General features: G+C 52.0%; 1 protein-coding gene across 3 annotated transcripts in view; it reads left to right on the top strand.

Annotated features, from left to right (window-relative positions):
• The first annotated feature begins 1618 nt into the window (after positions 1-1618).
• Positions 1619-11332, top strand: part of TLL2 (tolloid like 2) — a 144157-nt gene continuing 134443 nt past the window's right edge. For all 3 annotated transcript variants that reach the window (XM_042238664.1, XM_027960295.2, XM_027960296.2), the window contains exon 1: positions 1619-2052. In XM_042238664.1, coding sequence (XP_042094598.1) covers positions 1863-2052 — 190 coding nt within the window. In that variant the 5' untranslated portion in view covers positions 1619-1862. The remainder of the gene's footprint in view (positions 2053-11332) is intronic.

The raw sequence follows: 11332 nt of genomic DNA, 5'->3' as shown, positions 1-11332 counted from the left end.
GAGACCTGGAAGTGTCACAGAAGTTTGTTAGGCCTTTGAGATGTTGACGTCGTGGACTTGTCTACTGACAGGTGGTGACCTTCACTGGGTTAAATGCAGAGACCTATGGCGTTGGGTTTGACTCCTTCCAGCGTTCAGGCAGAAATGACGTTCAACTCCTTCCCATACTTATTTAAATGGCCACTTGGTCCTCCCTGCCATTTGGTGGCATCCATTCCCCTCCTGCTGCCAGCCTGCCCCAGATTACTCCCTCCCCTCTGTCAGTTCTTGCCCAGTCTGGCTCCATCCTATATATATATGCCCATTTGATGAAGGCTCAGCATGAAGCAGGGTCAACTTAATTTCTAAGGGCCAAGACAAAACATCCAGTAGTTAAACCTTTACTGGATTTTAGGGCTTGTCAGCCTACTTATTAGATGATCATAATGCAAGAAATTCAGAATCCTGTGCAAAGCCCAGCTCTGGGCTCCCTGTCTGCTGTTTTATCGTTGGTGACTATGAAACCATGTGGAAATCCCAAAGGAAATCTTGTTCCTTTTTTCTGCTCGCAGTTTAAATGGAAAAAAGATTCTACTGGGTGTGATGCTGACTACACATTGATGTATTTTACTTCTTAATGGGGCAATTTTGCTTTTGTAGAAAGGTCTTTGAAAAGCCTCTTGGTAATAGCATTTTTATGTCTATAAATCAAATTGGCTCAATTCTAACAATTTTTACATTTAAGGTACAGCATAGGAGGGGGTTTCAAATATCTCTTGATTATTCTCTTACACTATTTGGGCATATGTTTTTAATTAGCAAAAAATTAACCAGACTTCAGAAATTGGTTGTTTTTATTTCATCAAGTTAATGGTGAATGGCTTATTTAATAAAACATGCCTGTAATTTAACACAAATAGTAGGTATAGCTGTTCGTTTGTCAGTCTTGCCTGTATGAAGCGTCTTGCACTGTTTTCCTAAAGGATAGGGTCACGTAGAGGGGAAATCCGTCATTTTAAATCATTATTTTCTAAGCCACTCAATATCACCAGCCATACGTTAGGTTAGGTGGTTACTGCAGCAAGCGCCGGTCACGGCTGGACGAGGGAATGTGGAGAAAGCTGAGAGGATCGTAATCGTCGGTTTTTTCATGCGCCAAAAGCGACCCAAAGAGAAGATTGGCTTCATCCCTACAAGGAAATGATTCTCCGAAAAGCACATAGCGAGCTGGTGGTAATGGGGATCGCTCGCATTAGGTTTGCGGACCGGCGCTCACAGCTCCAGCCACTGCCTCCTGTCTTCTCCCACGTGTGCACCGGGGAGTTGTGAAGTGAATTTTGAGAATAAAGCAAGGCGGGAAGTCCAGCCTTGATCTTCAGGAGCAGCGTTGAAGGGAGGGTGGGCCAGAGGCGCTGTAACACCCAGAAAAGGGCGCCCTTTGCTCGGTGGGAGCTCGGCAGGCCCCGGGTCCTTGCCTTCAGCTTCTGCACCTCGCTCCCCTTCCTCCGAAGTTGCGGAGGTGCCGGGAAGAGGAGGGGCCTCGCTTCGGGCGCCCGAGTGATTGGCTGCCCGGGGCCCCTGGCGAAGGCTGTGCGGTCCAGCCCGGGTGGAGAGGGGCGGAGCGGCCACTGTTCCAACCACTGCCACAGTCGCAGCCGCCGCAGCCTCGGCCGGCGAGCAAGTAGCTCCGAGCAGCGGCTTCCCAGGCGCGCGGACGCGGACCGGGACGCCGCGCTCTGGGGGTTCCGCGCCGGAGCCATGCCCGGCAGGCGCGCGTAATTGCCGTGCCGGCTTGCCGCCGACCCGACTCTACGCGGTCGCTCGCCCAAGAGTCCAGCTTTCGGTGCACTCAACTCCCTCGGTCTTGCCGGCCGCTCGCAACCATGCCCCGTGTGACTGCGCTCGGGGCCCTTGTGCCATTGCTGCTGCCTCTCCTGGTACTGCTGCTGCCGCTGCCCCGCGACGCCGGGGGGCTCGGGGAGCGCTCGGACGCCGCTTGGGACTCCTCGGCGCTGGAAGGCGAGGAGAGCGCGGAGCAGCAGCTGGAGCATTACCATGACCCGTGCAAAGCCGGTAGGTGCCGCCGCCGGGGAAGTCCGGCAGAAGTTTGCCTTTGAAATGCAAACGAGGTAGTGGGCAAGCCAGCGCGGCAGTCTTTTGGGGGCGGGTCACCCTTCCCCTCCGCTGAGATCCCCCGGACTCCCCGGGAAAACAATGCCCCAGAGGGACTGCTTAAATACCTCTCCGGCTGGGACGTCCTGGCCCCTAGTGTGCGGCGCACACCGAGTGGCGGCCGCGGGAATGTTCCCAAAGTGTCCGAGGCCGAGAGGGCGCCCAGGGGCTGGGGCGGGCCCCCGGGTCGCCTGACAGCCAGGTGGTCAGCACGGGCCACCGCCGGACGCGCTGAGCCGGAGCAGAGGGGCGGGAACCGGGCTGGGCGCGGCGTTCCCAGGTTTAGACGGAGTCTCTGGTTCCGATTTCATGGCGTTTGTAAGTTTCACGCAAAGTTTCCCAAGATCTTGTGGTTACTCTTGGGAAGAGAGTTTAAAAAGGGAAAGCTTCACTGCGGGCAAAAGGAAAGCGGTAGCCGATGGAGAATGAACATGACTCGAGTTGCTGCAGACTTTCGCGTAGCCTGCTCTGTGGTCGCGGCTGGGGGTCGTGCTGGGCGGGCAGAGATGGAAGCCGTCAGGTGCTCTAATCCGGACAGGAAGCCGCGCCCCGGGACGCGCGGGTGTTTCTGGCGCTAATCGCGGCCCGGGCGCTGCAGCTCCAGTTCCCACTAGGGGCTCGTGTGTCCCAAGGGTAGCAGCTTCAGCCGCTGCAAAACCCGAGCGCATGTTCCAAAGAAAGCCGTGGGTCTGGGGCAGTTCCCAGCTGGAACCGTGCTCACACTCCCCAAGGGGTGCTCACACTCCCGAGAGGATTGGTCTGAAGCCCGCCGAGCAGCTCCTGGCCCGGGGACGCGGGTAGAGGTGTTTATGTCTGGGCAGGGTCCGGCTGGTTCTGTGGGCGGCCCTCTGAGACGAGCGGACAGAAGGAAGCTCGCATCCTCCATGCGCAGAAGGGCAAGGTGTTTTACTTCTGTTGAATGAGGGCGTGCCGTGGGCCAGTGTGGGCCCCGTTCCTCACTCCCTGGAGAGGCTCTGTCTCCCCTCTAGTAGGCTCAGTTTTCTCTTCTGCACTGGGGAGGTAATTGTCGGAGGTCTCAGATAATTTATGGGGAAATTCTGTGCGCATGGAATAGTGATGAAGACACGGCTTGTGTTGCTGCTGCAGCCAGTGTAGTCTAGGCTCTGGTTGGCAGGTCAGAAGTCTTGAAATCTAGGGCAGACCGGGTTACTCCGAGGCCAGAGAACCCAGGAGAGCGTCTAAGACTTGAGAATCTTGCGGAGGGTGCCGGTCAAACCAGGCTTGAGGGCCTGGTCTTACCCTGAAGGAAGATTTCTCCAGAATAACAGTCCACTGCTGTACCTTGTGGGGTTTCTGAGTTAGGAAGGAGGACAAAGAGTTGATCCCTGGGTAATTTGAGAGAATATCCACAGGTAGCGTGTCCTGACTGAGGTGTCTCGGTTCCTCACTGGACCTAGGTCCCAACCAGGCCTGAAGAGCCTCTGGAGCAATGAATGGTGGCCTTGCCTGAGAAGAAGGACACTGAGGATACCAAACTGGGATGGGGGCTACATGGAGTAGATCTGCCATCGGCCACCACCTGCACCTGTCAGAGCCTGGATTTTACTGGATGTGAACCAGGGGCCTGTGGGAGGCAGAGTGGGCCTGGACGGGGGTAGCAGTCAGTGTATTTGGCACCTCTAGGACGCTGAGTGCTCATCTGGGCCCTGTGAATCTGGGTGAAAGAGATATAGGTCTTGTCTGGGAGCTCTCCAGCTGCTGGTCTCAGCTTTGTGCAATAACACTAAGGCAGCCTGGGGCCTCGTTTTTCTCCAGTAATTTTGGAGAAATTGCTAGATAACCAGGGCTGGCATGTTCTGCGACTCTTCCCAGATGGGACGGGACGGGACGGGACGGGACGGGATGGGATGGGATGGGATGGGATGGGATGGGCGGGCAGGGCTGGGAAAGTAGGTGTGGGGTTTCAGCCAGCTCTGAGCATCCTCCACAGTCATCCTCCATCCTCCCAACCCCCTGACCTCTCCCTCATCCATGCCAATGCTAAGAGTGTCCAGAAGAGGGCGATGGCAAGAGAGACATCAATAGGCTCAGGCTTCTGGAAATTCCCTGAGCAAAGGAACAGCCTTCTAAGGACAATAAGCAGTTCACCAAGGACTGGCATCTCAGTGAAAGGACGTGCCTCTCGGCTTGCGAAGAGCACTGCCTTTGCTGGTTCTATATTCAAACCAAACCTTAAAGGGTAGCCTGTCCTCCTATCCCAGTCACGTGCTAATCCCTGACTCCTCTTGGCTAGAGCCCCTTGTCTAGGACCCGCCTTGGGGCTTCAAATCTAAAACACCTCCCACTTGCCCTTCTTGAGCCAGGGGTCTCCGTTCTGTGGAGAATGCAGAGTGCAGACAGAGAGTCTGGGGTCCGTTCCTAGCCTCTCAGGAGCTGTGTTCCTTGGCATGTTCCTCTCTGAGTCTTAGTTCCTCATCCCTAGAGTGAAACTAGGACTAGTTAGGGGGGCAGACCGCCAGGTCCAGGGAGCTGGCTCCCTTCGTCCACATCAGCCCCCTTCACACCTTGCGAGCCCTGGAGTTTGTGCCCCTGGCTCCTTCCTTCTGTGTGGCTCTATGACCTTTGCTTCCAGCCCAGGCTCTCAGAGGTTGACCAAACTGATCAGTGTCCTGTCATTTACGCTTTTACCGTTTGCTCATTTTTCTATTTACTCTGTCATTTACAAACTGTGTGACCCTGGGCAAGTCACTTGACTTCTCTGTGCCTTAGTTTCCTCATTTGTAAATAAGGATGATTCCCAATAGGTTAGTGTGCTTAGCACAGTACCTGACTTACAGTTAGGTACTGTAATAAACAGATTAATAAACTGTTAATAAACAGATTTCCTAGAAACTTGTTGAAAGAACATCTTCATGCTGATCTTTGGAGGAAGTTTTGACTTGTGAAATTTAAATTTACTAATAGACAGTCTAATTGAGGAACTTCACTGGTGGTCCAGTGGTTAAGAATCCATCTTCCAATATAGGAAACTCAGGTTCGATCCCTGGTCAGGGAACTAAAATCCCACATACCTTGGGACACCTAAGCCCACATGCTGCAACAAAGATTCCAGCTGCTGCAACTAAGACCTGATTCAGTCGAACAAATAAATAAATATATATTTTAAAAACCAATCTATTTAATGCTGTAAAAAGGAATGCTTTCGAATCATATGATCTTGAAATGGGAGTGGACCTGAAAAGTGCTCCTGACCTGGGGCTGGTAAGATGCGTGGGGCTTCCTGGGTGTGGTCTCTGTCTGGTGGCCCATGGATCTGCTGTTTGCTTTTCATCTGACAGTGCAAATGAGGTCAAGCGTTTGACTGAGTAAATTGCAAGACATCCTTTCAACCACCATGTCCCTGAGAACAACTTTTGCAAAGCTTCTGAGAGCTTCTCCAGCCTGCTTGCCCTCACTCGTAATTCCTTAGCTGCACCCAGAGCCAGAGGCTTGGATCCTTATCCTGATCCTGCCTCTTACTCTTCGTATGGCCTGGAGCAAGTCCTTCACCTCTCTGTGCCTCAGTTTTGTCATCTGCAAAATGGGGATGGGGACAAAACTGCTTCTAGGGCAGACATAAGGCTAGTTGTAGCTGTATTTCTGAGAGGGCAGGGTCTTAGACAGGACTTCTGTGTAGATTGTTTAGAAGGTGATCCCATGCAGCAGGGTGAGGGAGCAGGGCAAGTATGACCTGGAATGAGGAAATCCAATGAAGGGAGAGGAATCCAGGTAACTGCCTTAAGTTAATAGGACCTTGTTCCCACCTAGCCCTTCCATAAGTCCTCCCAGAATTATCTGCCCAGGAAACAGGAGGCTGGAACATTTATACAAAAGCTACTGTTCGTTGTTTGCTCCATTTTCCAGCTTCTATCCCTGTGTAAAAACCACCCGAACTCTGTGGTATTGAACAAGCGCCATTTGACTCTGTAGGTGAGTCTGTAGATACGGAACTTGGACAGGGCACAGCAGAAATGACCTGCCTCTGCTCCGCAGTGTCTGAGCCTCTGCTGGGTAGGCATGCAGGCTGAGGGTGACTGACAGCCAGGAGCTGGCATCATTGGAGGCTCACTGGTTCTCTCACATCTGGCAGCTGAGGCTGGCTATTGCCCAGGGCCTCAGTTGAACTGTTGGCCAGAACCTACAGGTGGCCTCTCTGTGTGGTCTCTCCATGTGGACTGGTTAGGTTTCCTCACAGCATGGCAACTGGATTCTAGGTGCACGTATCCCAAGGGAACCAGATGGCCGCTGTAGTTTCTCATGATCTTGCCTCGGGACCTACATAACATCTCTTCTGCCATGGTTACAAGCTCTCCCAGATTCAAGGGACATGAACACAGCCCACCCATCCAAGGGAGGAGTGTTAAAGTCACATTGTTAAAAGAGCATGTGGAGTGACTTCCCTGGTGGTCCAGTGGCTAAGACTCCGTGCTCCCAAAGCAGGGGGCCTGAGTTCAATCCCTGATTGGTGAACTAGGATCCCACATACTGCAATTAAGCACATACTCCGCAAATACTGAGCCCAGGTGTGCTCTGGAGCCTGCGTGTAGCAACTAGAGAAGCTGGTGCGCTGCAGAGAAGAACCCCACACAGCCTACAGAGATGAATAAATATGTAAAACACCTTAAAAAAAAAAAGAGCATGTGGAATGGGGGATGTCGGTGCCGCCAGTTTGGAAGAATGTGACGTTCCTTGAGGCGTGAACTTCCCTGCCCCTCTCTGTGAGGTTGCCATGGGCTCTAGACTCAGAAAAGGTTCTCAAGTAGAAAAGTGGGAAGCCATGCAGTGGACGCATGGAACTGAGGATCTGGGACTCCGGTCGCTAGCAGTGTCTACCTAAGGCTGAAACAATATGCGAATACCTTGTAAACTGCAACGTGCTACATAGCCTTTTGGGTTCATAAAAGTAAAGTTGACAGCCAGCTTTACTTTTCAGTTGGTGGGTCAATAAATGCCAGGCCTTCACATATGGTAAGCATATATATTCGTCCATGAATAAATACAGTCAGCAGTCCCTGACGGCTAATGGCAGCAGAGCTGCGGTAAGGAGGCTGGCCTGGGAACTAGTCCATTTCCCAGGAGCAAGTTTGCAGGCCTTCCTCACACTTTGAGACTTGACTTCTGCCTGGAATTTGGGGCCCCACTCTGTCTTGTCATTCTCTCCCAGAGACAGTGACCTTACAATCAGTTCCTCATTTGGGGGTCACCAGAGCCCTCTTTACGATGGCCCTCTCTAGGGCAGCTCCTACCTGCAAGCCCTCACGTTGCTGATGTGAGGCTAGAATGTCAGACTGTGTGAGGCCAGTGATGGTTGTCTGCCTCGGTCACTGCTGTAAGCCCAGTGCCCCACAGCACATCGCAGGACGTGTCAATGTCCGCTGAACGAGGGAAGGATGATTCTGCCTGGCCCTGTGTGGCCTGGGTCCGTGTCTGAAGGACCCTCCAAGCTTGCTGTCAGCCTGGAAAGGGAAGCAGAGCCAGCCGGATGGGCAGCAGCCCCTCCTGAGAGAGCTCCAGGTGGAGAGTGGAGACGTGGAGTCCTGGGCAGCACTTCCAGGATTTCCTTCCTTCATGGCAGGGGCACGCACCCCAGATTCTTAAGCACAGATGTGAGGCTCCCGTGGTACCTCCTAGAAGCCTGTCTCCCTGGCATAGCCTGTCCCTAGCGTGGGAGCCACCATCTCCTTGGCACCTGGTCTTTCTCCAGGTGGCCACACCCAGGTGAGGGCGGCTAGCAGTTTTACAACTTTGTTTTCATCCCTGCTTGTCTTCGTGTCCTTGCCAATTCAGGCAGGTGCTGATTTGATGGAGTCAAAATATTCCAGAGCTGCATGGAAATGAAATGTTGATCTTTCCCTCTTCTCCAGACAGGAGCTGCATCTAGTCCACCTTGGTTTCCAATTTTTCACCCCTGAAGTGCCCCAGGGCAGGGCATGAGGTGGTTAAGAGCCCGGGCTTTGACAGTTGACAGACTGGGGTCCAAAATCTGCTGCTGGTGCAAGGCTTTGTGACCTTTAGAAAGTTACTTAACCTCTCTGAGCCTCAATTTCCTCCCTTGAGCAGACTCCAGATATTCACTTCTCAGGGTTGCCAAGATTGAGTGATGCAATATTTGTCACGTGCTCAGCACTGTTTCCGGACAAGGCGAGAGTTCAGTGATGGGTATGTACGTCCCTAGAGCACAGAGCAGGTGCTCCCAAGTACTCCTGGAACTTGTGGTGAAACACTCCAGAGGAATTTGAATTTTCGTGATACATGAACAAGTGATTTCATGTAGTAGAGTTAGTTAGAGATTCTTAAGTTCAGATCTGATAATTATTGGCAAACAGCATCTCAAAAGTAAGTGAAAGGTGAACTTTAGGAAAAAGTTGAGGATGGGCCAAGGCAGAGCTAGGGGAGGAAACACATTGTCTTGGCTTCTGCAGAGAGACACGGCTACCCAGGCTGAGGATTCAGCTAACCGAGCCGGTAGAGAACAGGTGGCCTTCAGGTGCCCAACAGAGCCAAGAGGTCCCAGCCAGGCTAGGGCCCAGCATCTGCGGGAGGGGAGGTCAGAAGGGGAAGGCATAAGCCCCTTTTGGGCGAGCATGTTCCGAGAGCTGAAAGATAGCAAGGACGCCACCCCACTGGCCTTCAGTCCAGGCCCCAGAGCAGACAAACAGCTGGAATAGTTTCCATTTTGCATCTGGAGACACACCCTCAGGCCCAGACCTTCTGCCCAACATTGGTGCTCCTTTGACTTATGATGCTGGCTCTGTAGGCGGAGCTCAACAGTGGAGGCAGAAAACAGCAAGAGGGTCCCCAACTCTGACGTCGGTGGGACCCGTGTTTCCCTCTTTCTCCTGCCCAGCGATGCTGCAGTCAGCATCTTGCAGCCTCTGCTGGGGGTGGCATGTGTGTGGAGGAGTGTCCTTTATTCCTCTGTCCAGCATAGAGAGAGGAGAGAAGGAGCCATCACAACAGCCTTCTGTCTACAGGGTGCCGGGCAACTGCAGGGCCAGGTCCTGGGTGCTAAGGAGCTGAGTGCCAATCAGACCTCAGCCCTGTCCCGGGAGCTCCTGGGCATGGCCTCCTCAGAGGGAAGATGCTCCTGATGGAAGCCGAGTGCAGACGGGCAGCAGCCCTCCCACCCGGCAGCGCCTCCCGTCAGACCTGGACCTCCCTTACCACTGCTTCTCCGGCCACCCTCGGGGTTCTCCCTGGCCCGGTTGTAGTTGTTTGAGCACCTGGCTCCTCACCTGATGTTTGACCACCTAGCCTGTTGGCTTTGGAACCCAAGCTTTGGAGTCAGGCTGACTTGTATTTCCCTTTTCAGCTCTGTCACTTACTAGCCGTGAGAGCTTAAGCGAGTCCTGCAGCTGTAAAGCCTCAGTTTCCTCTTCTGCATCATGCAGTTAATAGAAACTCCTATTTCACAGCAGTTGTTGAATGAAAGGCAGTTGATACTGTGCTTAGCAAATAGAAGCACTCAATATTTGTGAAATATTGCTATCATTTTGTGGCCTCCGAAACACTTGTCATGCGCATTAAATTGAATTACATGAACGGCATCACTTTCTATTCCTCTGAGAGCTCTGAGGAGTGAGCCGACTCTGGAGACAAATTGCCCGGATTCAGATCCCAGCTCTTGGACTAAATGACTTTGGGACCCTAAGTGAGCCACTTAAGCTTTCTGGATCTCCATTTCTTCACCCATAAAATGTGGTTACTAATATCTACCACAGAGGGCGATTATAAGGGTTAGATGAGTTGAGATAGATAAAGCACTTAGAATAGTACTTGGAACATGGTAAACTGAATATTTAATATTCAATAAATATTATTGTTTTTATTATTATCATTCTGTAGAAATCCAGCAAGGTTTCAAAGAGCAAGAAACAACTGGAGCAGATGATGATTTCAGAGTTTTATGTTTCCTAGTGATGCTGATGGCAGTGGTTCTGCTATATCCAGACCTTGCCCTATCAACAAACCTTTGATGGCTCTCATTGGCTTCCTTGATGTTTGGCTGGGTTGGGGGGTAGTTCCCTGTGCTGCAAGCCAAACAGATGTCCAGGTCTCACTCTAGAAGCCAGCCCTTGACTTTAGATATGTGATTGGTGTTAATCTGAGCCTCTGTTCAGTCTGTGGTTCTCCCAGACACTCGTCTTTCCAAAAGCATTCCTCCAGGGTCCAAATAGCCAAGATGCAAGCAGGATTTGGGCTCACGTTGCCTTCGATGGCAGTGCACATCCTTCTGGCACACATGGTCGAGCAATCTAGAGGCTGTAACTCCATTGGTCTCCAAACCTTTGCCTTCTCACCCCTCACTGTTTTTCAAGAGGAAGAATAATGGCATTAAACCCCACAGTGGTTACAGCGTTGCCTTAGCATTGTTTATAAAGCTCTTTTCCTTCCATTCTCTCCACTGGTCTTTCAAAGAGCCAGGACATGATCCGGGCACTCATGAGAGGTGTTCCGAGATCTTATGATCTTGTGGGTATTGCAGGAGAGGTGTCTGCCCAGGGAGTGCTGGGCTAGGACCTACACAGGACACTGAACTTGTAATCTGTGAGACAAACACCTCAAACACCTGTTCTCCCCTTGAAACCATGGTCTCTCCAACCCTGGAACAGCTTCCCTTCTCCTGGCTCCCCCACCCCAAATCAACAAGCATCTCTCACTGCTCATTCTGATGGTCATATTTTCCACTTGTTCCCCAGAGCACCATAACCCTCCACCTTCTCCCTACCCTCTTCTTTGTCCTTGGCTAACAACCCAACAAGGATGAGACAGTTCTGGCCTTCAAAGTATTCTTAGTCCCAAAGCAGAGGGAAGAATAAATGAATAATACAGGGTGTTGAAATGCATCTTTCATCCTCTCTGTTGCCCCATCCCTTTCCTACCAGGCCCAGATAAGTGCCTGGGGGTCAGGTCAGTTGAGGACAATGGGTCCAGCCACTCTCCCCTCCCCAGAAGGAGAGGACTTCGATGGCCCATGATTTCCAAAGAGGCTCTGGTTGAGGGGCAGCCTGGGTGGCAGAGCAAAGCAATGAAATATCCTGTATAAGAGACTACTTTTGGCATCAGGCAGCCCATGGCCTAAAGTCTGCCTATGTCCTCGTTGTTTGTGTGGCTTTGATTAAGTTTCTTAACCTCTCTGAGCTTCGGTTTCCTTATTGGGAAAATGATATGAAAACCCATC

The sequence above is a fragment of the Ovis aries genome, chromosome 22, assembly GCF_016772045.2.
Source record: "Ovis aries strain OAR_USU_Benz2616 breed Rambouillet chromosome 22, ARS-UI_Ramb_v3.0, whole genome shotgun sequence".
Lineage (NCBI taxonomy): Eukaryota > Metazoa > Chordata > Mammalia > Artiodactyla > Bovidae > Ovis > Ovis aries.
This window is presented reverse-complemented; position numbering and strand designations above follow the sequence as displayed.